Genomic DNA, 27,960 nt, shown 5'->3' with positions numbered 1-27,960 from the left:
GACAATCGCAAGCCTGGGAAAACCAGTCTTTGCCTCTCCTGGGCTGCCCCCACCTCCCCCCTGCCTCCTCTGCACCCACCTTCTCCCATCATAACTTCCAGCCTTGCCCAGGACTCAAGATGGAGGCCAGAACCTGGGTCTGCTTCTGAGAAAAGTCTGAATGACATCAGTGCTGACGTTACTGACCCCGAAATCAGGAACCAAAGCAGGATTCTGGCAAGAAGGCTCCGATCCAGGGCCCACAGAGGGCACTTGGGGAGACTCTGACTGTCTGTCTGCTGCCCCAGCAAGTATCATGGGATAAGCTGAGCGGCTGCTGGGAGAGTCCGCAGGGCCTGGGCAAGAGTGGGAGGGCTTGGCCTCCATCTGTGGGGGGCCCCTGCCCACCGAGGGACCTGCCTGTGTGAGCGTCTCAAAGGGCCATGCCTCGAGCCTTTCCTGAGCACCCTCACCCCCGTGTTCTGGGCAAGTCCCTTCAAGATGAAGGGTGGTGATGCCCCCGGGCACACAGCTGCCAGGCATGGGGCCAGGATTTGAACCCAGGCCTCTGCTAGGTCTGTGAGCTGGGGGTTTGCAAACTAAGGACCCAAAGGGTTCCCAGGAGGCCCCTTGAGGCAGGTGTGGGGATGGGGGAGGAAGTCTGACTTTGTTTGAGATGAGTGCGCCGGGGGCCACAGAGCAGGGCTGGCCATGCAGGAGGGGCAGGTGGATGCAGAAACCCTGTCTCTGGGTCAGTCTGGCCCAGGTGCCAGGCCAGCCAGGGCAGGGTGGTGGTGGGACGTGGAAGAGGAATTGCCGAAACAGCAACTGTTCCAAGAGAGAGGTGGGCTCTGCCCTCAGGCTGAGCAGGGATGAAAACAGGGGTAGGTCTGACTCTGTGGGGCCTGAAGCTTATACAATTTGAGGGGATCACGAATACAAAATTAGGAACAAGGCTTTGGAAGGGGGTTGTGCCAGTGAGGGGCCCTGAAGCTTAAGCTTCATTAATTTTACATTAATTGTGAACAGAAGCCCACAGCCCCGCCAGATGCCATCCACAGTCTAGCAGAGCCAGCAGGGAGACTGGGCAGGGAGGGGTTAACCTCACTCTGAGGCTTTGGGTGTCGTGGAGGGAATATAGGAAGGCTTCATGGTGGTGGTGACGCCTCCACTGAGCCATGGCGGGCCGGCCTTGGAGAGTGGGTGCTCTGAAGAGGTCACACTGAGGCTCCGCCCACCCGGGAGGGAGGAGGGCTTCTGAAGTCTTGCGCTCGAGCTGGAGGCTTCAGAGGTCCTGTGTGTGGATGAGGCTGAGAAGATTCTGCAGGTTTGCTCACTGTAACCTAGAATGACAGTATGTAGGGCCTTGAGCTGCTCTCCTCACTCCACCCCTTCATCTGCCCATCTCACAAGTAAGAAAACTGAGGCCTGAGAAGTAGAAGTGACTGACCCCAGGTCACACAGTCAGTCTGTGGCAGAACCTAGGCTGCTTTGCTACCTGCCCTGGGGTTTGCTCTGCCCATCCCCCTCTCCTTGACTGATTGCCCTGTTGTTTGCAAAGACTCTTGAGGTAGGACCCATCCCACAACCAAGACCTCATTCAAATCCAAGACCCTGACTCCTTGTGGCCCCCTTTAGCCAGTCCAAGGTCACAGGGCTCGGAAGTGGCTGTTGGGCTGGGGTGGGGGGGAGAGCCCAGGCCCAGGAGCTGTGTTCACACACCTGCCCTCTTCCCTTAGATGGGGGAGAGGAAGGAGAGAGGGGAAGGGTCAGCAGAGAGGCTGAGGAAGAGGAGACAGCAGGAGGTGACGAGGGCACTGCCATTCCAGAAGCCATTTCACTCACACACCCCCGTTCCTGGGAATAAATTGCACATTTGAAGTCATTTTCCTGGAAGAAAAAAAAGCCTCTCTAAAAATATATTTTCTTTCTCACCTCATCCTGGGGCTAGAGCAGCCCAGCTGGGTGACAACCAAAAAAGCCAGTGGAGGAGAGTGACCTGGAATTGGGGAAGGGGGGGCGAGGGGGGAGTGAGAAGGATTGAGGGGCGTGGGAGACCCTCCTGCCCCAACACCATGGAATCTGAGTGAGTACGACTGTCACTGAGATATTTCATGTGTCTTGTGGGGCTTTTATCTTTGAGACTCACAGAGACTAGCAAAGCTCACCCTCATGTTCCTGAGCCCCTGCTGTGGGCCAGTCACAGATCCAGGTGCTAAGGGAGTTGCCATCCCAGGGCAGGAGGTGGGCAAGGAGCAAGGACAGTTGGCCCTCCGCATCCTCGGGTTCTACATCCATGGATTCAACCAATCTCGGATGGAAAATATTTGGAAAAAAATTCCAAAAATTTCCAGAAAGCAAAACATGAATTTGCCACACGCCAGCAACTATTTACATAGTGTTTACATTGCATTAGGTATTATAAGGAATTTAGAGATGATTTAAAGTATACAGGAGGATGTGCATAGGTTACATGCAGATATTATGTCATTGTATATGAGGGACTTGAGCATCGGTGGATTTTGGTATCCACAGGGGTCCTGGAACCCATCTCCCATGGATACTGAGGGGGCGACTGTAACTGCATTCACGTGGCACAGACAGGTCCCTGCTTCGTCCCTCACCCTCTGTGTGGCCCTGAGCAGGTCACTCCCCTTGCCCTGGGCCTCAGTCTTCTCATCTGCAAATGGATCAGATCTGGGGACACCAAACTTAATTCCCAGCTTCCTGCAAGGGGCCCTGGGAAGGGGCATGGCAGAGGGCAAAAGTGGGGGGGGACTCTGGCCCCTGGGCTCTGAGGAGAGGCCTGAGGGACTCTGGGGTCAAATTCTGGCTCTGACACTTTCTGGCCAGTGACCTGGGGCCACTTTTCCTCCCGTGGAAGTTAAAGTAACTGCTCCCCCCTCCCAGAGTTTGAGGCAAGTGAACAACCTAACACAGGGCAGCACCCAGCTCAGGGCAAGACCCATAGTCACAACTCAATTATCCACTATTTTTCAGTCATTCTCGGCTTGGTCCACTCCAGGCCTAAGGAGTGTGGGCCGGGGAACTCTCCACTGGGCCTGAGAGGCAGAGGCTGAGGCAGCTCTGGCACAGGACAACTGTGGCTTCCTGGGAGTCCCTGGTGCAGCCCCACCCAAAGACATGTCTCCACCCTGGGCTCTGAGGAGAACCAGGAAGTTTCCCAGAATCCTGGTGAGGGGCAGCTGGTGGGGGTGGGGTGGCCAGGGGCAGAAACAGGCTCTCCAAGGCCAGGACAGAGCAGGGCAGCATGTGCCTCACCGGAGAAATGAGAAATGGGTCTTCTGATGTGCCCAGAACCGTCCTGGGCTACACCAGTTCTTGTGCTGTGTATTAGTTATCTATTGCCGTGTAACAAATGACCCCCAGCCCAGCAGCTTAAAACAGCAATAAACATTGACTATCTCACCCGGTTTCTGTGGGTCAGGAGTTCAGGGGTAGCTGAGACGGGTGGTTCTGGTTTGGGGTCTCTCATGAGCCTGCAGTCAGGATGTCAGCCAGGCTTACAGTCATCGAAGGCTTGAAGGGGGCTCCAGGCTCTGCTTGCAAGATGGCAAGTGTGACTGGCGAGTTAACCCCAGTCAACAGCAGGGGCCCTCAAGTCCTCATCACGGGCCTTGCCACAGAGTGTCCTACAAAGTATCCCAGAGGAGCAAGCTGGAGCTACAGTGTCCTGTGTGGTCCAGCCTCAGAAGTCATACCCCACCCTTTTCATAATGTCTTGTTGCTTCCAGGCAAGCCCTATTCCACGCAGAATACACAAGGGTAAGAACATCAGGAAGCCGGGCCACCTGAGAGGCTGTCTCCACATGAGGTAATAATTCAGTGCAATGACTTCAATGCTTAAAATTGTCCGAGTTTGGAGGATAAATAAACAGTCACCCTTAGTGAAAATTCCAAGGGCCCCAAACATAGCAGGGGAAAATTGGAGGCAATAATAATAATAGTAACAACTTTTATGTGTGACTTGCTATGTGCCCTGCTATGTGCCAAATCCTTCCAGTGTGCCCTATGAAGGAGGACTATTATTATCCCATAATAAGAGGTTAAATGACTCACAAAGGTCACAGAGGGCTGCTAAAGCTGAGATTTGAAGCTAGGCAGCTCTGGGTCATAAAAAGACTTGGACATTTTCATTGTTTGAAAGCTTGACGCATAAGCCAGAGATGTAGCCCCCAAAGAGACACCAGGGCCTCGGGTCACGTTAACAGAGGCATGGGGCCACCCTCCTCAGCCCCAACCATCTGACCTCATACCAGCCCTGTGAGGGTGGCAGGGCTGGGCTACCATGCCAGGTGACAGTTGGGGAAACTGATTTGCCAGGGGTTACACAGTGAGGCAAAGGCAAAGCTAGGGTCTGTGAGCCAGATCCGTGACCATACCCTGCCATCCCAAGCCAGAGGGAGGGAAGTGGGGAAGCTTAGTCTTAGAGCAGATGCCAGACCTCAGGTCTCCGGATGAGATGGGATTCTTCACTCCGGAGCCCCTCAAGCCAGGGGAAAAACATCCCAAGCCCTGACCTTGGAGCCTTGAGCCCTTACGCCTCTATAATGCTTTCTTTAGGCAGCAGCACCCTCGTGTGGCTACAGCTGGCAACTACATGAAGGTACAGGTTTCCTCCCCGCAAAATGCCTAACTATCCAGTGCCTCACACTTCTCTGGAAACCCAACTAGAGAGACCAGCTATCCCTGGAGCTGACGGAAGGTGGCAAGAGTAAGATGGCATGGATAGAGCACTGAACTTGGAGTCAGGAAACTTCAGATAAAATCCTTACTTGGTTATTAACTCATTGCGTGTCTTGGGTCCCAAACACCTCATCTGAATAATGGGCGGATAACATCTACCTTACCTTACTCCCTAAGGCTTTCAAGAGGATCAAAGTCATCACAAATATGAATGTGCTCTGTAAACTGTAAAGCCCTGTGACTAGGCAAAGGATTATTATACAGAGTGTGAGGAATCCATGTTGGAGGGTCTCTGGAAGAGATCTAGAATGCGGGTATCTACGTGGCAGCAGCCCAGGACCTCACATCCTTGGGTAGACTCGTTAGCAGTTGGTAAAATGAGGAGGTTCAGCCTGCTCCCTGAAACCCAGTCCTGCAGAGGGAGGGGTCCACCGCAGCCCCAATCCCTCCCATGAGGCACCAAGGGAAAAAGCCTCAGGCCGAGCATTGGTCTGACCCAAAGACTTGCATCAGAACCCAGAACCCGTCTCCATATCTACACGATGAGGACCACCACATTTCTTGCAGGACTGTTGTGAGGAATGAGAGAACATGTAAAATCCATCTCTTGGGTGCCTGGCACAGAGATGGTTCGTGACAAACGACTTTACGTAAACTTCTGTACATAATGGACAAGCATTGTTTTGTTCCCCAAAACCTGTGCACAGCCATTGGATGAGTGATTTTAAAGGTAAAAAAACAATAAATACCATTCATTTATTATGCCAATGTGCCAGGCATTCTGCTAAGCCTTGTAATTTCATCCTCACAACCAACCTTGGACATAAAGTATTATTTTTCCCAGATTTCACAGAGAAGAAAACTGGGCCTCAGAGAGATGACCCAGGTAATAAAAGGCAATTGGGATTAAACCCTGTATTTGTCTGACTGCAAAGCCTCCCCAGGCCTCAAAAACACAGGATGGAAGTAAGGTGCGGGAGGTATCACATATCTAAACTAGCACCTTGCTTTGTTACCACTAAAAACACAAACACAAAACATTACACTAAATGCTAAGAATAAAGGGAGAGAGAAAAAAAAAACAACCCCAAATTACAAAGTCCAAGTATAAATAGTCCAGGTGGAAAAGAAGCAAACCTGCACGAGTGCCTCACGCAAGTGCCAGGCACTTGACACGTTTATTAACAATTCCATCTTACTTCAGCTCCGTGACGAATTACTCCAATCTTACAGAAGAGGAAACTGAGGCTCAGACAGGCAAAATTACCATCTCAAGGACACAAAGCCAGTAGGCCCATGGAAGGGAAAGAAATCCAAGCCTCCTGCTTTGCCTAATTTGTACATGGCCTCTGCAAGGGTCCAGTAAAACCATAACCAGCTAATGGCTGTAACTTTCCCTGACGTGATGTGAGAACCACTTCACATACACGATATCGCCTTCCATCAATTTCCAGCAAGGGATTCGATTAAACATTGGGTGAAGTAACACCAGCCCACACAATGAGTAGTGGGAGCCATATTTGAACCTTGGTCTGATTCCAGAGCCACCTCCAGCATGCTGTCTCTGGCAGGCCCACAACAGCTACGGCCTGGGAAGAAGGTTGGGGAATGACCCGATTACAGTCACTAAGGCAAAATCAGGTCCTGGACTTGAAACCTCCATTAGCTCAGCTACCTTTCTGTCCCTTTCTTCCCGGGACCCACGGGGCCTGCTAGTGACCGTCCCTCACCCTTGGGAGGGGACCATGCAAAGTCCCTTCTGCACACACCCTGACGCTCCACTTTCAGCACCAACATTCGTCTAAGTTTCAGTGGTGGTTTTTTGCCAAAGCTGCTTCTGAAGCAAAAGGTGGTAGAGAAGGGAAGGTGGGCATCTTAAGGCACAGGTGACAGGTACCTCAGTGAGCTAGAGCCTCCTGAACTCAAAGCTGGAAGAGGTCCCTTATGTGATGCTAAGATGAGCAACCTAGGATAATGGGCCAGCCTGGGCCGGCCCTGGTGTGTGGGCCCGGAAGGGCAGGGTGTGGACAGGAGCAGCCCAGACAGAGGAGAGGAAAGGGGGCCTCAGGGCAGGGAGGCCTGGACAGATGCCTTACCTACCGCCCTGCCTCAGAAAATTAGGAGCCTACACTTGGCCGGGAGACATTTGTAATCTGTTGAATTCTAATCTAGACCCTGGGCCCACAAATGGTGCGGAGGCCAGAGGTGAATGAAGAGCACCGCAGAGAACCAGGCAGATCGTGGGGCTCAGGCTTTTTGAGAATGCGCCCCGCGATGTGTGTACAGACTCTGGGCCCAGGAAGGCGAATATTCTGATTTTTCAATAGCAGTTGGACATCCTGATTAATGTGGTTATGCCTTTGATTTTGAAACAAAACACAGAACAAAACAAGCAGAAACAAAGAGGGACAAACAAGGAAAGGGCTGTCTGTCCTGGGGCACTATATTGGAAAAAAATAATAATAAAGCACAAACTCAGATTCCAAAGTTCTGTATTTTTCAAAATAAAGATCACACATTGTTTAGAGACAATCTACACAAGAGTTACAAAAAATAGTTGCCCAGGCATAAGCATACACAGGTTTGTTAATTATACACATATGGTTACAAGTGTGCTTGCAAAAAAGTTCATTGGAAATATACACAAGGCTCTGGAAATGTACACCGTGTAGTGTTACAATTCTATATTCAAACAAGGAAAATTGACAGTATGTTACATTCACTTACAAGTAGACAAAATGCAAAATACAGTTCATCTTCTGTACAAAAAGGGGCAATTCACACTTTACAAGGTGAGAGGGGCTCTGATTGTAAGGAAAGTTAGGGCGGGGCTGAACTTTGCACATCCTTTTGACTGTCACAAAATAAGCAAAACATTACTTTTTTAGGATTAAAAAAAAACAAAACCACTAGTATGAACTGAATCATCTTGAATAACATTTAGAAAGGATCTTGCTACTATCTGACTAGGTGACAAATAAAACCAAGCTATTTTTTTCTTTTTAAAAGTTAACTAGGCTGTATAAAGAACATTTATTCCTTCAAAAGAAAAAAAAAATTTACTTCTGGTTGAAATTACAATTTACAATATACAACACTATATGCTACGACCATAAAAGGTGTGAATATACACTGAATGCACAGGGCTGGCTAATTTTCTTTTCTTACCAAAAAACGTGTTTATGTTGATTCAAACTTCTCCACATTTACATTACAGGTATACAAATGTACAATTGTACAATCAAAAGTATGTTCGACTACTAGGGTACATTATAGATACAGATTAGACATCAAAACAAGAAAATACTACAAATTTGTATATATGCAAAGTCTACACCAAGTATACACTATATATTTATAGAAGCAAGACCAAAAGCAGAGTTGGATTTTTTTTTTCTCATGCTAAATAATCAGATTTTGCCTTTCAATGTTAACAGAAAAAAATCCAGTAGGCAGTAAACAATTATACCCGCCTGGCCTTGAAAGACATTCTGGGTACTCACATCTCCTCCTCACAAAACAGACTACACTATTTTCTTCGGCATAGTAGTCTCCAAAAAAGGCAATTTTTAGAAGTTTCATAAACTTAATGTCATAAACTGAAGCTTTAGCAACTCTGAAATGATTTTCATTTTATATATATATATATATATATATATATATTTTTATAAACATTGTTAAATGCCAGTTTGGGGTCATTTAACTAAAATTCAAACTTCTCAGGTTTTTTTGTTTGTTTTTCTTTTTTACTAAAATGAGGAGTTGGGGAAGAGCTATTTGCAAAACTTGCCAGCGAGGCAAATGAGTTAAAACCTTTTTTCTTTTTTTTTTTTTTAAACTTTTTTGTTAAACCAACCACCCTGAAAGTTTCCACATGTGGAATATAGATACAACGTTGAACAAAATATGTGGCCTCCCATGTACATTGGTTACCTATGTACAAGTATCCTATACACCAGTAAAACAACAGGGCAATTAGTCAATTAAAAAAAATAATTAGTACATGTTATGCATAATAAAATTAAACAAATTTACAAAGGCTTTTCCACTTGTGGATTTGATTCCTTTTTTGGGAGGAGAGGGTAATCCTGGAGCAACCATTTACCCATTTCAGATTCTACACTAGAACATTTCTGGTTGCTGGTTGGATTCACCAGTGGGCCAGTGAGGTCAGTGGGAACACGGGGAGGGGGGAGACACTGCCTCAGATAATACCATTAGGGGGGCCACAGATGGGCCCTAAGTCAACGCCATTCTTCATGTAGTACTTCTCCAGCTTGGCCAGAATGTGCTTGCCGTAAGTGTACTTGCGAAGAGTCGCGATGTGGGGCCGGATCTGGGGAGAAAGCAGAGTCCGCGTCACTCTGGCCTGAGGCAGGTTCGGGCGGGCTCCTGGGTAACCTGCTCCCAGGCACCACAGGGCGCCCGCCAGCACGCACGCCTCACAAGCAACACCTTTCACTGGCTCAACCGGAGCCCCTGAATTCTCAGGCCGCACTGACCGAACAGATGAGGGGAGCAGCTCCTAGCCTAAGCGCTGAGGCAGGACGTTGAGAGCTCTGGAGGTCAGACAGCCACAGACCACTTCCAGAACAGTATGTGGAGAAAGTGCATCCCAAGACTGACAATCACACCGTCCACCACCGCCTGCACTGCGTCGCCCTCAAGGAGGCTTTTGGCCCCTCTGGTCCCTCGCAAGGCACCTCAGCTCTCCTGAGCAGCGGGGGTTTCTTTCTGGGCACCATGAATCTTGTGCTCACCACCTGACCCTGCTCTCCAGTTCACAGAGAATTACAAAAAGCTACTAATGATGACAATAAAAATGACTAACATAAGCCAAGCACAGTTCATTTTGAAGCTTCATAAGAGAGGTGTTATTATCCCCATTTCACTGACGAAAAAATGGAGGCACAGTAGGTAAGTCACTCAACTAAAGTCAAATGGCTAATAAGGGACAGCAGAGGTATGGGAACCCCACTGTCTGGCTCCACCAGAAATTCTTTTTTTTCCTCCAGAAATTATTCTTCTCCCCACTGTCTCTCATGGCTCTGCTCCAGTCTCACCCTTCACCCTCTCCAAGCACGCTCAGATCAGCCCTACGAGCACCTCTTCTGTTCTCTGGGCAGACCCCCGTCTGCAAGTCCTGTGCATCCCAGACAACTCGGGAGGCGCTTCCTCTCTGGAACCCCCTTTCCTCTTCTGTCAGTTCACGGAGCCTTCTACATACCTCAGCTACAGCACGTAACACGCTGTGTTCACAATCATTCGCATAACCACCAACCGTCCACACAGACGGTGAAGACCCACCACATTAACCCGCTTCCCCATCGCAGCTCGCGCTTGTGCTCAAAACGCAGGACAGGGTACCAGGGAAGACAGGTGCTCTCAAGCCTGAGCGCTCTAGGCAGACTGTTTTGTCTGTTTCGTTGTGCCCTCAAGGCGAAGAAGGATCAAGTGGCTCTAGAAACCATTTCTGCTCCCCACACAGGACACAGACCTGTACCAGCTATTATATTCTCACCTAGGAGCCTGTCTGGAAAACTATTCACAGTCCTTGGCTCGAATGCTGAGCTGTGTGACCCAGACCATTTGCCTAACCTTCCTAAATGCATCTACAGAAAGGATGCCACACTTTCATTTGGGTTGCAGTCTGGACTCTATACACAGCTGATGTTTTGGTCACTAGAACTGGAGGCTCCAAACCCCCCTTGCTTTTGGTAGCTCTTCTTTTAGAAACTAAGTGAAATTCAATTCATTCACCTGTCTCTCCCCAGGACTGGCTCACTGGCGAGACCACTTAACCTTTACACCTGTCCTCTTCCAGACAAAAAACTAACAACACGTGTGCATGTACGGCATTGTTGAACTCCATTTTTCACTTGATTTAAAGGAAATGCTGAACTATTCTAACAGTCCCCCGTCCAGTCCTCACTGCCTCATCTCCCGCTGCCTCCCCTCCTCCAAGTTACTCATCAGCCAGGACCATTATTTGAAACATAAATGTGATTCTGGCACCACAGTCCCGTCCCACTGGAGTTGTTGTACTTCTTCAAATACACTGTCTTGTCTCCTGCTTCCAAACCTTCAAGCTCTAGGTTCCCTCTGCCTGGAAAAGGTTCAGGGCTTTATTCCGATGTCACTCTCTTGGGGAGCCTTCTCTGCACCCCACATTAGAAGAGGCACCCTCCACATTCTCCCACAGCTCTCCCCAGCACTTCCCCAGCATCGGTGTAACCATCTACGACACTGTTGTGTCTACCAACACAGTGCCCTGGTAAAGGAGTGCTTGCTGTAGAGCATGCATGCTTGTTAACTATCTGTCGAATGAATGAATGAACTCCCAACCTGCCGTGTGTCGCCAACATTCCCTCTGCCTTCACCAGCGTCTTGACATGCCTATCTGAGTCTCACGGCTTAAGGACTTTAGACTCCCCAGCCTTCAAGTGCCATTGCTGACACCAGCGCAGTGTTCTGTTGTGTTCCGTTTTGAACTGGAAGTGGTGGGTGCCTTGTCTGGCTCAGAACTCGAGTCCATAACAAAGATTCTCATTACTGAACTTTGTTCTCAGAGAGGGCACGTGGCTCATCATTGCCAGACCACGGCCATCCCCTCCATCGAGAAGGGCTGAGTGAGTTCAGAGCCCAAAGGCTGAGGGTTCAGATCAGCAGCACCTGAAGGCTCACGGCACTGCCTAGAGCAGACACAGTGTGGCACACCTGCCTGTGGGCTGGTCAGGCTTCCCGGGACCCGTGGTCTGTGTGGGGCCCGCTGGACCTGCTCCATGACTGCTCTGAGGCCATCGGCCTCTTCACGTGCTTTCTGTGCCAGTTCCCACTCACAGCACCCAACAGTTCAGATTTCTGTCCCTTTTTCCCTAACTCCTCTGTAGCCCAGACTTCTCCTCCTGCAAAGCCTCCCCTCAAAGCCTCGGGCACGTGCTCTCATGTCTCACCACTGCTTCCCATCACCCTTCCCCACACGTGCTCTGTGGGCAGGGCTCAGTCTCGGCCATCTCTGTGCTGACGTCTGGCACACAGTAGGCACCAGGTCAACGTGCCAGGCATGGCGCTGCCCTGGGCAGGTGCTCATTCAGTAAACGGTGGTGGAATGAATGATGAAAGGGAAGAGGGAGGAAAGGAAATAAGGCAAGCAGGTTGATTTGCTGAACTGAGAAGCTGGTCTCATAGGAGCCAAGGGGTAGAAACATGGGCTTAAGATTGGGGAGGGGACTCCCTCACAAAGACTGAGTTTAACACTCACACCAGTGAGTTACTGATAGTGGGCCGGCAAACACAGGGATAATGGCCATTCCAGATAAAAGGAAAAAGAAGCATAGCAGGAGACACAATCCAGTGACAAACTCTGCACAAAGAAGCAAGATGTCCACCCTCATTTGCATTTCAGAAATGAGAAGAACCAAGGGCCCTGCACTTTCTCTCTGGTTGAGATCTGCACAAACTGGCCTACCTTATGCATGACGATCTTCCTCTGGGCTGGCTCTGCCACATCAATCATCTTCTGGACCACATAGTTGGCGTACTGGTCCTTCATCATGGTGTATAAGGCACTGTGGGGACCATCATTCATGGTGCACACCTCGTCGATGAGCACAGCGCGCTCCGTACGGGAGGCATGAGTGACACACTTCTCCACAACATTGCTGTAATGAGATTAAATCCAGGGACAACTCTTAGAGGGACCCTGTTAGGCTGTGCTTGTCTGGCCTCTGCCCTGACCTCAGGATCAGCAGCAAAAGAGCTCTTAATATTTTTAGAAGATTAATTCTTGATCTGTTTGGCTCTATGAGACTCTACCTTTGCCATCTGTGACTTCCAATGTGAACCATGGCCGAGACCAGGTCTTGGAGGATACCAGACCCAACTCTCTAACAGGTGAGGGTAACAAGCCCAGGTAAGTGAAGGTTCACAAGACTGGTTAACCGCTGAATTGGTTAATGAGCATAATTTCAACAGGTATCAGAATCTATCAATTCTTTGCTCACCTCTGTGACCTTAATGAGGCCAGGAACAAGTCTCACTTACATCTAGATCCCTAGTGCCAAGCACAGAGCCTGGCACTACAGACTTATTGGGTGAAGGAAGATACAAGTAGGAACCACAGCCCTCATTCAACTACTTCACGCTGCCTCTGAAGAACAAGAAGAACCCCCAGGAATGTCCGCATTTCTAAACACTTCACAGATATATCATCTTGGGAAAGGAAAAAAAGAAATGTGGTTACATTAAATCAAAGTTCTTCTACAATCCAGAGGGACTGTAGCAGCTGATGAAATTACACCCGGCCATGCTCAAGGGGCACTCACCATCCAGGAGTGATTGACTACTCGTGAATGTTTGGTTTTGTTAAGTCAGCACTACTCTGCCTCTGTGGCTCTGTGGGTATGAGGAAGTTGTGTGATGTCAAAGAACAAGAACAATACTTATCCTTTGTATTTGTATTATTGGAGCCAATACTTCGCAGAGAGAGCATTTGGCAGGTGGGCCTCGCAGAGTTCATGACTGGGGGAAGAGCTGCTCTGGATCATAGGACACTCAGGTAGAAAAGGAACTTTCAAACCTAGCTAATGCAGAAAGCTCTGTTCTGACAATCCTGAAAGACGGCCATTTAGCCTCTGCTTGGGAATTTCCAGTGATTTGGAAGTGATTCTAGGGCATCCTACCATACGAGTGAACGGCCTTGTTAAACATTCTTTACATACTGAAATAAAATATGCTTCCCTGAAATTTCACCCATTTGTCTTAATTTTGCCTTCAAGGGCTGAAAAAAGGATGTGTATACCCACTCCAGAAGCACCAAAAAAGCAGAGATAGTGTCTTACTCCTTCTTTCAAAGGCCAGCCCCCTCAATAATTGAACAGTCATCACAAATGACCATCACCAGAACAAGTCCCTATTCCAGAGGTTTTTAAACCATAAGAGGGTGTTGCTTCCATGGAGCTCTGAAAGGACCCTCTCCATGTTACCTGATTTAGCGTACTGAGTATTTATTATTCACATGCTTTTATTTAGAAAACAAAATTCTCAAGCTAAAAATGTCCAAGAACTACCATCCTACTAGCTATTTTTTCGATCTTCCTTCTTAAGATACACAGAGTAAATGAAATCTGATAATCAATCAGGTTTAATTAAGACAACAGCCTCTCCCTTCTGAGACAGCAGCAATATGGGAAAACTTTTACCCCCACCTTCCTTCCAACAGTACTATGCAATTCTAGCACGAGCTGAAGGTGTGGCATGTGGAAGTGAATATCCCAATAGCCACCGCCTTCTCCCTTAGCAGAAAAGGGAGTTAAGACATTACTGAGCTGGTTCAGTAGCACAAAGCCAGTCACGATCTCCAAATGTTCAGGCAAAGAACTCACCACTTTTTAGAACTGCCTGGCTGAGTTGTACCTTCATCCACCCGAGGCCTGCTTCCCCTACAAAGTGGTCAGGATTAGAATAGGATTTTCTACTAAACTAGGTTGCAGACAGCACACACATTCTTCTGGGTGGAGGACTGAATCCTCAGCAGTGACCTGTCTTCCAAGAAAGTAAGCAGGTAGATCAGCTACCACCACTTGGTAGGATCACCGATCAGGATCCCACTTGGCCAAAGGCTTCCTTCCACCTTAACACACAATCCATCCTGTTCCAGTCTTTAAAGTCTATTCTAGCGTTTCTGAAACTGTGGTTCCCAACCCACTTATGGCTGAGGAAATCAACTTAGTGATTTGAGACTGGTTTTTTCTTTTAATGAAACAGAATAGTAAGTGTCAGAATTAATTTTGAGCAATATATCTTCAGTTATGTGTGTATGCACATGCCTATGCACTCAAAGTCAGTGAAAAATTTACTTTGTCTTCCGTATTACCATCCAAAATGTCATAAGGTCACTAATCTGTTTAATTGATTTGTTTCTATTATTTGATTTTCAAATTTACTGGCTCCTTCTTCTGTTATCTCTAATTTACTGTTGAAGCCATACAGTGAATTTTATTTCAGATGTTATATTTTTCTACTCTATAATTTCCATGTTATTCTTTCTATAATAAAGCTTCTAATTCTCTACTAACATTTATCTTTCCATTTCATTACAAGCATATTTTCCTTTACATCCTTGAGCATAATTAAAATACTTTATAATACTTTAAATACTTTAAAATAGAGTATTTTAAATACTAATTACTTCAAAATATAATAACTTTATAAAATGCTTTATAATCCTGCTCTGCTAACTCCAACATCTGGGTGGTATAAAACTATTCATTGGGGTTTTTTCTATTTTTTTCTTTTTTCTTGAGTATAGGCCACATATTCCTGTTATCTAGACGTGGCAAATGATGCACTGTATAAACAGTTCTGTCATATTCCTCCTAAGAGTGTTACTCCTTCACCGCCCCCCCTTTTTTTGTACGCAGTTAACTTGGCTGAACAAAAACTGCAAAATTCTCCCATGTAGTAGGCAGCAGATGAAACCTCAGTTCAATTCTTTTAGCCTTAGTTGGGTTGCCTCGAGTTTGTCCTATACAAATGAGGTTCAGGAGTCAACCAGATATTTAGAAAGTTTAAATTTAGGCTTCCTCCTCCTCCCTGGTTCTCTTTCCAGGATTTCTCCCCTGTCATTTTGTCACTCCCATGGTCATCATTTTGTCACTCCCATGGTCATCATTTTGTCACTTTCCTAATTATAGTCAATACCGTATTATAAATTTCAAAGTTGCTAACAGGCTAGATCCTTAATGGTTCTCAACATAAACATGATAATTATGTGACATAACAGCTAATGCTACTGTAGGAATCATATTACAACATATAAATGTATCAAACCAACACGTTGTACACCTTGAACTTGCACGATGTTACATGTCAATTATATATCTCCCCCTCCCCAAAAAAAGGATGGGGAGGAGGACGGGGAAATTTCCCCAGTGCAATTAACCTTCTTCCAAGTATCAACAACCTCCCCTCCTCCTCTCTGGTTATCTCCCTGCTCTCTAATGTCTTCAGGTAGTTTTGGGCATTTTGTCAACAATTTATTAGTTGTTATCTGTGACAGCATTGGGCCCAAAGTAGCTACTCGGTCATTATCAGAACACAACTCTATTATAATATTAATACTTAACACTATATCCAAGAGTGAGATATTAAATACACTGAACAAGAAAGTAAATAGGACAGCGACCCCAAAAAAAGAACTAAGAGATTCTGTCCCCTATTTCCCTGATCCTGGCAAATGTCCAAAAAAAGCACTACAAGGTCTAAGAGATGACCCTGATGTGCTTAGGCTGTTGAGACACTGGATCTGTGGGTGCTTTTATTTCTTCTCTCTGTTTTCCATGCTGTAATGTTATAAGATTTCACAAATTAAAAGTGAACAATTTAAAAACATCAAGGTTGTATGAGTCACACCTGCCTTGCAATTTATTTTAAAAACTAGAGAAGAAAAATATTCCAAAAATACAGAATACTATGTTATGTGTATGATAGGATATACAAACTCTACTCAGAATATCACACCACTAAGCCGCTGGAGGGCCATTCATTCACTCATTCATTCGGCTGCACCTGGTCTTAGTTGTGGCAAGCGGGATCTTTACTTGTGGCATGCGAACTCTTAGTTGCAGCATGTGGGATCTAGTTCCCTGAGCAGGGATCGAACACAGGCCCCCTGCATTGGGAGCGCAGAGTCTTAGCCACTGGACCACCAGGGAAGCAATAATTTCTTCTCCAACCTCTGCCACTTATAAGTTACCTAAGACATCTTTCACAACCTGGGAATAACTAGTACATTTTATTCTTGGGCTGGTATGATATGAAGACTAAAAAGAGATTTTTAAAAATACTAAGACCTATATATAGATATGGTCACCTGCCCCTTAATTCAGGTATCAAAGAGGAAATTGAGTAAAGAACATTTCACAATTCCAAACAAGTAAGTTACTAAAATACCCAGTTTACCAAAGTACAAAATGTATATGCTTTAGAAACATATTCCCCAAATTTCAAAGTGGCTAACTCTGGGGGAGTGAGGAGCCCACTAAGAGATGTCTTATGTTTCATACTTTGTAGTAGAACTCTTTGACTTTTTTAGCTATGTATACTTTGAGGAGAATAAACATTAGAACAAAAAAAGTATGAAAATTTCTCTAGAGCTGAAATACTATTTAATAATCTCTTCTGGAAAATAGTCCGAGTAATTCAAAGCACATACCTTGCAAATTTGTGCTGACTCAATACAAGTACATTCCCTCGAATTTCTGCTACAATTTTACTTTTATCCTCAGGACGACCATGCTCCAATACATGCTGGATTACATAATTTCCATATTGATCCTATTTGAGAAACAACAAGAGAAATTTTTAAATTTATATATAAACAGGCTCTATGTTACTTAAATCCTTATATCTAATCAACACCTATCTTCCTGTAAGACCATGATGGCTTACCTGAACACTAATGAACACATAAGAATTTTTTAAATGGATAGGTAGTGACAATTTTTCCCTGTCATTACAAAACAGGAACACATTATTACTAGACAATGGAATGTTTCTATATATATATTTATGCCCAAAGGTCCTAGTCAGGGTCTTCATAAAGTACTATACACAAAAAAGTAGGCCTCTTCTCATTTAAAAAAAATAAAAAAAGAAGAGAAAGTAGGTGGGAGTAAAGAGCTATTTTTCTCTCTAACAGAAATATACAAATGGGTCTCTGCGCCTGTCTTTAACAAAGAAAAACTGGAAATACTCACAACACCTAACTAAATAACATCACAAGCACACAATGGAGATACTCATCTAAAGTGAAAGATGCTTTGAAAGAATAAGTGTGTGTGAGCAAGGAATTACAAAGGCAGAAACATGTATTTGTAAGATGTAAAAAATTAAAAGTGCACATATAATGCTTTTTAAGAAGCGCCTGTGCCAAATGTGCCTGCTTCTGGACAGCAGGGTTATGGGTGGTTTCTTCTGTTCTGCTGCTACTTTCTGTACTTTCAATCTTTTCTACAATGAGTATTTAATACACTTATAATCTCACATCTCTCACCAAAACAAGCAACAAACACTGCCCAAAAAATTGCTTCAGGACAACATACTCTATGTAGAAAGTGTTCAAATAGTATGATATGGGAGACAATTTAGTAGAAGCAAGACAAAGTACCAAAACTAGAAAGAAGAAATCAACTAATCCACTTAGTTCATTTGCAAAGATGAAACTGACAGACTAAATGGCCTGCCTAAGTGGCCACAGCTAGCTTAATCCATGACAGAGTTCTGGCTTTTGACAGTTCTTGGCAGATCTCTTGATGAATCAGAGGCAGATCTCAACTCCAAGGCCAGGGTTCGGCCAGGGTTCTACTCATTACCCCTATTCATAAAACACGAACCAGGCTGGTGCAAATGAAAACTTGCCCAGAGCTTCAATGGGCATTTTAAGCACATTAACCTCTTCTGGAACAGATACCTGTGCTGAGAAAACACAAAAGCCCACAGGTGTTTGCAGTTACTCTACTGGCAACTCCACTACCTGTACAAGTTGCTCTGTGTGCTGGTGAAGCTCCTCTAAAATAGGGAGTGTCTGGTCAGGGAGACAGTGCTCCAGGATCCTCTGAATCACTCGGCAGCCGTAAGGATGTGTGGACAAAGCAAACACCTAGGGCAGACCAACACAAACAAGAAAGCCAAAAATAACAGTTGCCACTTTCAGTGCTTCAGTATTGTTAACATACATTATCCCATTAATCTTCCCAATGACCTTGAGAGATAATCATGATTATTCTCAGTATACCGATAAGAAAACTGAAGCTCCTAGAAGTTTACATAATGTGCCTACAGTCAGATAGGTAGTAAATGACAGAGCCAGGATTTTATTTCCTACTCTGACTCCAAAGCCCAAATTATAAGTATGGCATTTAAGTTCTCTCTACGTACAATAAGGTGAGCATGTATGTGTGAGGATAAACTCATTTCTTAAACCCATTCTAGGAATTCATAGATGTACATAAATTCAGAGCTAAGAAGGACCTTATTGAGAAAAAGCTTATTTAGAAAGGAACAGAGAATTGGTCAAGGTCATAGAAAACACACTTAGTTAAGAGTCCACAGTGTCAAAGGATGGGTTTAAAAACAGAAAAAAGAAGGGCTGGGATCAAAGCCTGAATGCTTTCACATAACTACACTGTAATGTTCTGAATTTTAGCTTTATAAAAACGCTAAACACTCACAGTCTGGAACAACTTGACTTATTTCACTCAACATTATGTTTCAAATATTTACTTATAATACTGTGGGCTTCTATCGTTTATTCTGTATATCTGTATAGTATAATGTTGGGAAAGTATGTGGTTTGTTTTTTGGGGGGTTCCAATCCTCTCCTGATGGACATCTGGTTTACTTAGTCTTTTCCTATTACGAGAATAATGCTGCTTTAAACATGTCTAAATACATCTCATGGTGTACATGACCAAACATTTCATCAGGTATATACCTAGGCCAGGAGTGCTAGATCACAAGAAATATAAATGTTGAACTTTAAAATATACTAAATTATTTTCCAAAATGGGTCTATTCCCACCAGCAGTGTATCCAGATCTCACATCCCTGCCAGTACATAGTAACCAATGGTAGAAAATGGTCTACGGGACTTCCCTGGGGGTCCAACGGTTAACACTCCACGCTTCCACTGCAGGGGGGCACAGGTTTCAATCCCTGGTTGGGAAACTGAGATCCCACAAGCCGCATGGTGCGGCCAAAAAAAAAAGAGAGAGAGAGAGAAAAGAAAGAAAATGGTCTACTATCTGTGGTCTTATTTTGCATTTTCCTAATTACTAATGGAATTTATTTTTTCATATGTCTACCAGCAATTTGTGTTTCTTCTGTCTATTCAGGCTTTAGGCCCATTTTTGCATTAATTTGTATTGTTCTCCTTGATTTCAGGAGTTCTTTATATATTCTGGTTATCAATTCGTTGGCATTTTCCATCTTGAAAATATTCTCTCCCATTCGGTGGCTTAATCCTTTTACTTTCTTGTATATTTCACACACACACACAAATGTAAAGATAAACAGATCTACTCTTTTTTTTATTAACTCAGAAAATCCCAATAATCCTCAACTTAGTGTCTGTAATCTACTTAACCACTGCAGTTTAAGTGAGCAAACCCCAAAACCTAAACAATTCTAAAATCCCATTTCGATCTAGGCTTTAGCAGTACCCATGACTACACCTGAAAATCTATTTGGTACTTCCAATTTTTCCCTTTTCAAAAACAAAAACAAAAACAATTTCACACACCCAAAAAGATGTATTTTACTCTCTTGTCCCACCTAGCTTAGGAGACTGGGAGAAGGTTGTTTTTTGGCAAAAGAAATTAATGATAATAGCCAATTAAGGGGCAATTCGGGAAAAACTAGGGTATGACAAAATATCAACTCTGCTTGGAAGTTGGTGCTAAAAGCACACTAGTCCTTACGATATATAAGTAAATAGGAGAAACTGGAAGCTATCTCTGGTTGTGTGCCACTTAACAGAGTTCAAACCAACCTGATCACTGCCCCACCCAACCCCCCAAAATTAAGGAGCACCTTGTTATTTTAAAGACGTAGTGACACATAACCTGTAAGATTAGTTCTGTAAATGATCTAAATTTTAAAACATGATAAAAACTTTTAAATATCAAGATAAATAGTACTTAACCAAAGGAAAAAATTTATTCTTCAAATATCTGATGACAGTACCTCATCCTGACATGAGCGGATATCTGCATTAATGATGGAGAGAAGACCCACGGACAATTAAGGGAAGAACCTTGGGTGCACAGAGCTAGGTACCTGACCCCACTGAATAGGACTGCTACTTACTGCAGTCTAAAGTACACTAAGCCCTTGAGAACACTCCACAAACCCCATCCTGTTCTCTGCTCACAATGGAAACATCCATCAACTTGTTTCCCTTATTTCTTTCCTAAGGCACTTACCTGTCCCTTAAACGCATCGATGATAAACTGCAAAGATTGGGGTTGCACACATTCAATGCATTTCTGAACCACGTGATTGCCATTCTGGTCTTTCACACACTTCAGGACATGGCCATCTAGTTCCCGAACCATCTCATTCTATTGGAGACAAGGAAAGAAAGCACCACCAGAATCACAGAGAGCAAACACCTGGACGGTCAACGTTCTCCTCACCAAACACAAAAGCACCGAGCAGGAAATCCACAACAATGAAAGTGGGACAACTCAGCTGTGGCACTCTGACAACCTGGTAACAAACGAAGACTGGAGTTTCTCCACATGTTAACGAACTTCCTATAATACTAACCAGTCTTTTTTTTTTTTAATTTTATTTTATTTTGATTCTTTTCTTTTTTTTTTAATTAATTTATTTATTTGTTTTTGGCTGCACTGGGTCTTTGTTGTTGCACGGGGGCTTTCTCTAGTTGCAGAGAGAGGGGGCTACTCTTCGTTGCAGTGTGCGGGCTTCTCATTGCAGTGGCTTCTTTTGTTGCGGAGCACAGGATCTAGGTGCACAGGCTTCAGTAGTTGTGGCTCGCGGGCTCTAGAGGACAGGCTCAGTAGTTGTGGCGCGTGGGCTTAGTTGCTCCACGGCATGTGGGATCTTCCCAGACCAGGGCTCGAACCCGTGTCTCCTGCATTGGCAGGAGGATTCTTAACCACTGTGCCACCAGGGAAGCCCAATAATAACCAGTCTTAAGAAAAGTTCTCTAACTTGCAAAAGACCTCTCTGGGAGTTACCAAAAAAGTGCAGTCATCTTCAAATTATAAACGAGCCAATATCAAATCAACTACACTGTATTAGAGAATTTCACATACAATTCATCATGTTTTCCCATGAGAACCCTGTAAAGTACATATTACTAAAAATGATAGTAGTTAATCTAGAGCTTACTCTAGGCTAAGCAGACCTCTAAGTGCTTAACATGCTTTGACTCACAATCTGCCTCACAATCCTATGCAGTGGACACTTTTACTGATGAGGAAATCAAGGCACAGACAAATCAGCTGACTTGTTAAAAATCACAGACCTAGACTTGCTCCGATTCAAACCCAAGCAATCTGATTCCTGTGTGTGGCAAAACAGACCATGCCAGCAAACCACCTGTCAAATATTACCCTGCACACCTTCCTCCACCCATATATGTGAATATATGAAGATATTGAGTCTGAGAGGGGTTAAGTAATGTATTAAAACTACAGCCAGTGACTGAATCAGAATTCTAGCCCAGTTTGTGGCTACAAAATGATCTTCCCACCAGGCCAGACTGACTGCAATGTCAGCTGGAGCAATACTCTCAGTTAATGAAAAGTGTCCAAACTCAGGGAAATACAGAAGGCCAGGGACTTCCCTGGTGGCACAGTGGTTAAGAATCCGCCTGCCAATGCAGAGGACATGGGTTCGAGCCCTGGTCTGGGAAGATCCCACATGCCACGGAGCAAATAAGCCGTGCGCCACAACTACTGAGCCTGAGCTCTAGAGCCCGCAAGCCACAACTACCAAAGCCCACGTGCCTAGAGCCCGTGCTCTGAAACGAGAAGCCACTGCAATGAGAAGCCCGCACACCGCAAAGAATAGTAGCCCCCGCTCGCCACAATTAGAGAAAGCCTGTGTGCAGCAGTGAAGACCCAACGCAGCCAAAAATAAATAAATTAAACTTAAAAAAATAAATAATTTTTTTAAAAAAAGGCCAATGAGTAAGTGACTGTGTGTGTGTGTGTGTGTGTGTGTGTGTGTGTGTGTGTAGTTGCGTTGGGATTTTGACTGGACCCCATCCCCAAACTTGCTGCCTCAGGTCTCAGGCATCCTTAAGCTGAATACCTGTACCACAGCTGGGCCCTGGTACTTGCTGCCCAATTTCCTTGTTATATACAATCTCTATATATTAGTTCCACTGTGTTGACTCCATATTTATGGTAGAAGACTACAAGCCAGTTTATAATGGTGACATTTGTGAATGCAATGTCTTAAATCCCTGAGATGTTAAACATGTCAAAGCAACTAAACGATTTTCTAATTAAAGAAATTCAAGACTACAATGCCAGGGACTAAACAAGCAAAACACAAGAGACTCAGGAAAGTTTCCTGAAGCAATTAATCAAATGTCAGAAAAGAATAATTTATTACAGAAATATAATTATGGGAATGATAAATAGAGAAGGATGCTTACATAAAGATAAACACAAGGGACACTTCTAATAATCAAAATGAAGGGGAGGGGGCTTCCCTGAATATTTTCTTGAGCCCAAAGAGGTAAAAACTCCACTGGAGATGAGTTTATTTCAGCTAAAATACACTTACATCTGGAAAAGAGTAAATTATTCATACCAGGAACAGTAGTTTAGACCCAGAACAAGAATCACAGAGAAACCAGACCAGGAAAAGATATGCAGGAATAGCAGGTAGAGAGAACAATTGCCAGTGGGAAAGGAAAGGGGGGTAAAAAACTACTACAATGTAGCCATTGGATCAGAAAAAAAAAAAAAAAAAACAGTAAAATCTGAAACGCTGGAGACAAAATCAGCAATTTATCATAATCCTGGGAGAGGGCAAAGATGGGGAAAATATCTGGGAAACCGTAATTTCCTGCTTGCTTTCAGTAAGCGGGCATTATGGTCAAGAGAGGGAAAAAAGTTCCATATTCAAACCAAACAAGAAAATTAAAGAGGAAAGATTCAGCCATCAAATTTTCATCCCTGAACATCCCAGGGAAAATTAAAACTGACAATGATCGGAGCATTAAAAGAAAACAAACTAGTAGCTTCACCCCTGCTTCTAACTACTCACACACAGCACCCCTATTACTGCTGTATCTCCAGTACTGGGCACTAAATGAATGAACTCCCAACCTGCCGTGTGTCGCCAACATTCCCTCTGCCTTCACCAGCGTCTTGACATGCCTATCTGAGTCTCACGGCTTAAGGACTTTAGACTCCCCAGCCTTCAATTGCCATTGCTGACACCAGCGCAGTGTTCTGTTGTGTTCCGTTTTGAACTGGAAGTGGTGGGTGCCTTGTCTGGCTCAGAACTCGAGTCCATAACAAAGATTCTCATTACTGAACTTTGTTCTCAGAGAGGGCACGTGGCTCATCATTGCCAGACCACGGCCATCCCCTCCATCGAGAAGGGCTGAGTGAGTTCAGAGCCCAAAGGCTGAGGGTTCAGATCAGCAGCACCTGAAGGCTCACGGCACTGCCTAGAGCAGACACAGTGTGGCACACCTGCCTGTGGGCTGGTCAGGCTTCCCGGGCCCTGTGGTCTGTGTGGGGCCCGCTGGACCTGCTCCATGACTGCTCTGAGGCCATCGGCCTCTTCACGTGCTTTCTGTGTCAGCTCCCACTCACAGCACCCAACAGTTCAGATTTCTGTCCCTTTTTCCCTAACTCCTCTGTAGCCCAGACTTCTCCTCCTGCAAAGCCTCCCCTCAAAGCCTCGGGCACGTGCTCTCACGTCTCACCACGGCTTCCCGTCACCCTTCCCCACGCGTGCTCCGTGGGCAGGGCTCAGTCTCGGCCATCTCTGTGCTGACGTCTGGCACACAGTGGGCACCAGGTCAACGCGCCAGGCCAGGCGCTGCCCTGGGCAGGCGCTCATTCAGTAAACAGTGGTGGAATGAATGAATAAGAGGGTGCAAGTGAAGAAAACTGGAAGGTGGGTTGGAAAAAAGTTTTGTCTGTTGAGGTGGTCAGTCCAGGTAGAAGAAAAGGACAACCTTACCTGCTTCAACTCTTGCCAAACAAAAAACCCACCTCTAAAATCACACCTACTAAAGACTAAGGTCTGGTCAAAGGGAAGAGTGTTTGAAACCACTGGTTTTAACACAAGACACTTGATCCACTATAAACTTACAAAATTAATTGCACGGTTCATGCCTGCCATGCACAGAAGGTAGCCACAAGCACCAAAGAAAAACTGTGAAAGAAAACTAAAGACTGACAAACTTACAAAGTTCACTACATGTACCATGAAGAAACATCAAACACCAAGAGAAAAGTTAAAGGGGAAACTTACAATTACCTGCTGGTCTGAGGGAATAAACTCAAGAGCTTTCTGGATAACACGGCAGCCATACATCTGCAGTGCCAGTGACAGGACATGGCCTCGAATCCGTTCAGCCAAAGCCAGCTTCTGTTCAAGGCTGCCAAACTAGACATAATGTGTGGGTGAACACCATTACTTAGGTAGAAAGAAAGAAACCAGAGAAAGCAAAGCATTCATTATTCTGTATCAACCATTGGCATACCTCTTTTAGCCCTGTATTCTGTGATAAACTAAACCTTTTGTTTAAAAAGCCTTTGTTTCTTCAAACCAGTGGTTATCAGCCTCTGATTATAAGGAACTCTTTTTAATGTCAAAAAACTTCTCAGATATCCAACTGGAGTAGTTTCACTACTAGTATCTGCTAAACAAATAGGCAATTCCTCAAAGCTGCCCTTAACTCATCAATACTATTAAATATACCTATATGTCCAAGAGCATTTACATTTATTCTTAAAACAATAGTACATGTGAAAGACATTGTTTATTAAGGCTTTAGACAATGTCTGGGGAAGATTCAAGAACTTCTTGCAACAAATCTACATCACTTCAGTTGTCTGAGCCCCATAAGCCGAAAACGAGTTCTTCTTTCATCTCTATGACGTTTAAGCCAAAGCACACATGCACACTGCTCTGAATATACTGTTTTATATTTCTATAAGAATTGATAATGTCTGTTTATACAAGTCAACAGAATAGGGGGAAAGTTAGTAAAATCAAGGGGTATGACAGCACAATGTTAAAACTCTTCCTAGAATGTTTCTCCATCCCTGGCTTTTTATTTTCATTTGAATAGCATGTGAGACTGGAAGAGACTTTATGAATAAGGCTGCCCAACCCACTCATTTTCCATACAAGGGAACTGAAGTCCAGGGACATTCTCTAAGCCAGAGAAGTTCTCTAGCTTGTCCCAAATCATACTGCTATAACCCACTGTTCATTCAGCCACCCCTAGCTGCATTAACCTCTGGAGCTGGAGATCTCTCTATTTTTATATCTGCATTCGAAAGTCAAAATTACAAGAGTCGTGTTTAGGTTGATTTCTTAATCCGTAGTTGGAGAATTCAGAGTCAAAGAACTTAGGTCTTTATGAGAAAAGATGGGAAGACAGAGGCTGTGAGTGAGCCATTTTTTTAATCTTCACACAAACCAAACAAAATAAGATGTAAGAAGTTTACAAATTTCTTTTGTTCGGCGGCAGGTAATGTGCAGAGTTGCAGCATTTTCCCCCTGTACCAGATGTTTCATCTCAATGTTTCACTCCTTTCTGGATTTATAATGGGGTTGTTGATACCAGTACACCACAGCTACAATGGTTAGCAAAAAATCCCTGCCTTTCTGACATTTTAGTTTAGAAGAGGAAATAGACATTAATCCAACAATGTCGTTAATCCTTTCCAAGGAAAATGATACCAAGAGTGGACGTTATCCACATTAATGAAGGAACAATAAGAAATCAAGGCTGAAGGATCACCCAAGAAGCAGCATTTAACAATCCTCATGACTGTGGTTTATGATGAAAAACACCAGAGTTGGTATTCAAAGATAATTCTCTAGGAATCCGTTTTTAAAAATTCATTTTCAGAACTTTACTGTGGTCCTGCTAAAATTATCTTACAAGGATTTTTCCTCCAAAAATGACACTTTTAGTGAAACTATTTTAGCAATCAGAAATATTGTGAGTGATCCTAAATGGGGAGAATGGTTCTACAAACACATTTCTAAAATACACTAGCATCATCTGCTTGGGTATTTAAATGATGCACTACTGCTAATGAATTGGAGAAACATTTAAATGTGCTTCAAAAGACCACTCACGCTTCATTTTGAGGACTGGAATGAAATTGCAATTCTAAAAACAGCTAATGAAAATCAAAATGCTATGGAGACTGTCTAAAGTCAAAGGATAGAAAGAACAAAGGCTTACTTCAAAGAACTTCTGAATGACGTAATTTCCAAATACATCCACCATAAGCTGGTAAGCGGCCTGGAGGATTTCATTGAAGACAAGCTGGCGCTCAGCTGGTGTGGCACGCTCAAGTTTCAGCTGAATGAATCTGAAGTACATAGTAAAAAGGGCAATCACAGCATTTTGGGAAGACTTGGAAAGTATATAAAGATTAGCTCAATTTATATAATGTGTCAGTTCTGAAACTAAATGTATGTATGTGATGTGCATATACACACACGCACAACAGTGTTATTTAAATAAATCACTTGAGCTCACTTCAAACTGAAGAATTACTGAAAAGGAAAAAAAAGTTATATTGTGAAGTATCCCCTAATTTAACTGAGCTTTTAGAAGTATATTTAAATTTTAGTATACTTCATTACAATAGGACATGTATTTATGTGTGGGATTGAGGGGGAGCTAAAAAGGGGGGGCAGGAAAAGAGAGAAGAGGGTGAATGCAGCACAACACAGGGAGAACTCTACCAGACTTTTTCTTTTAGGAACCAGTCCAACATCAATAAACTCAAAGCCTATGGTCCTTATTATAGTCTTTAACTCACATTCATACGAAGCAGTACATATTTATTAATGATGTGGAACAGTTGTCATCTATGTGCAGTGTCTTTCTAAAGTAGTAGCTATTCAGTTTGCCTTTTTTAGCTCAGGTGACTATATCAGAAAAACCATGTTCTTCTCCCAACCTGGCCTTTAGGGTCTAAATATGAGAAATCCTTGCCCAGTAGCAAGCTGGCAGAACTTAAAGAGGAGGTAGGTTCTTTGGGAGTTGTTTTGGTGGAACTGTCAGAGAGAAAGAAAGAGAAAGGGAGAGAGAAGGATGGATGATGTCACCATAAATCTGCTTTTTCCTGAGGACCAGGGTCCCTTTCTGTGAAGTCCATTGGAACAGGGAGGGGTAAACAAAGCTAAATTCTGTGTTTTATAATAGCATCTTCTAACCTCTGTGCAGACTCTCACTTCTACAGAATGGAACAACAAAGAAAAGTGGTGGCACCATCTTACTCCTGAGCCCAGAGATCCAAATTTGCATTTGAATAGTGTCTCTCTGAGAGCAAGATTCTTAATAGCGATTAAAGTAGCAAAAGTGTACACATGTCTTTGTGTTAGTGTTTCTGTATTTCTTAAACTGCAGACATTCTGGGAGGTTCTCGTGAACAAAGGAACACCAGACTAATCTTTCAGAAAGGTAAAAAGGTTTGTTTCAGCATGTGATCCAGATTACTAAATGGCTATTCTCAATCA

General features: G+C 44.2%; 1 protein-coding gene and 1 long non-coding RNA gene across 22 annotated transcripts in view; one reads left to right on the top strand and one right to left on the bottom strand.

The window, feature by feature from the left end:
• Nucleotides 1–27,960, top strand: part of LOC309637465 — a 606,851-nt gene that overhangs the window by 420,918 nt on the left and 157,973 nt on the right. The window lies entirely within an intron of this gene.
• PUM1 (pumilio RNA binding family member 1) overlaps nt 7,162–27,960 on the bottom strand; it is a 128,253-nt gene continuing 107,454 nt past the window's right edge. For 14 of the 21 annotated variants that reach the window (XM_082410952.1, XM_082410969.1, XM_082410962.1 and 11 more), the window contains 7 exons: nt 26,675–26,804; nt 24,721–24,855; nt 20,670–20,807; nt 18,221–18,346; nt 16,901–17,022; nt 12,155–12,347; nt 7,162–9,022 (listed from right to left, as the gene is read on the bottom strand). In XM_082410952.1, the coding sequence (XP_082267078.1) occupies nt 8,891–9,022; nt 12,155–12,347; nt 16,901–17,022; nt 18,221–18,346; nt 20,670–20,807; nt 24,721–24,855; nt 26,675–26,804 (976 nt within the window). In that variant the 3' untranslated portion in view covers nt 7,162–8,890. The remainder of the gene's footprint in view (nt 9,023–12,154; nt 12,348–16,900; nt 17,023–18,220; nt 18,347–20,669; nt 20,808–24,720; nt 24,856–26,674; nt 26,805–27,960) is intronic. The other 7 variants (XM_082410953.1, XM_082410957.1, XM_082410964.1 and 4 more) reach the window with 2 other exon arrangements.

This window comes from Balaenoptera physalus (genome assembly GCF_965194825.1).
Source record: "Balaenoptera physalus genome assembly, chromosome: 1".
Lineage (NCBI taxonomy): Eukaryota > Metazoa > Chordata > Mammalia > Artiodactyla > Balaenopteridae > Balaenoptera > Balaenoptera physalus.
The sequence above is the reverse complement of the archived record's forward strand: the minus strand, read 5'-3'. Positions and strand labels throughout refer to the sequence as shown.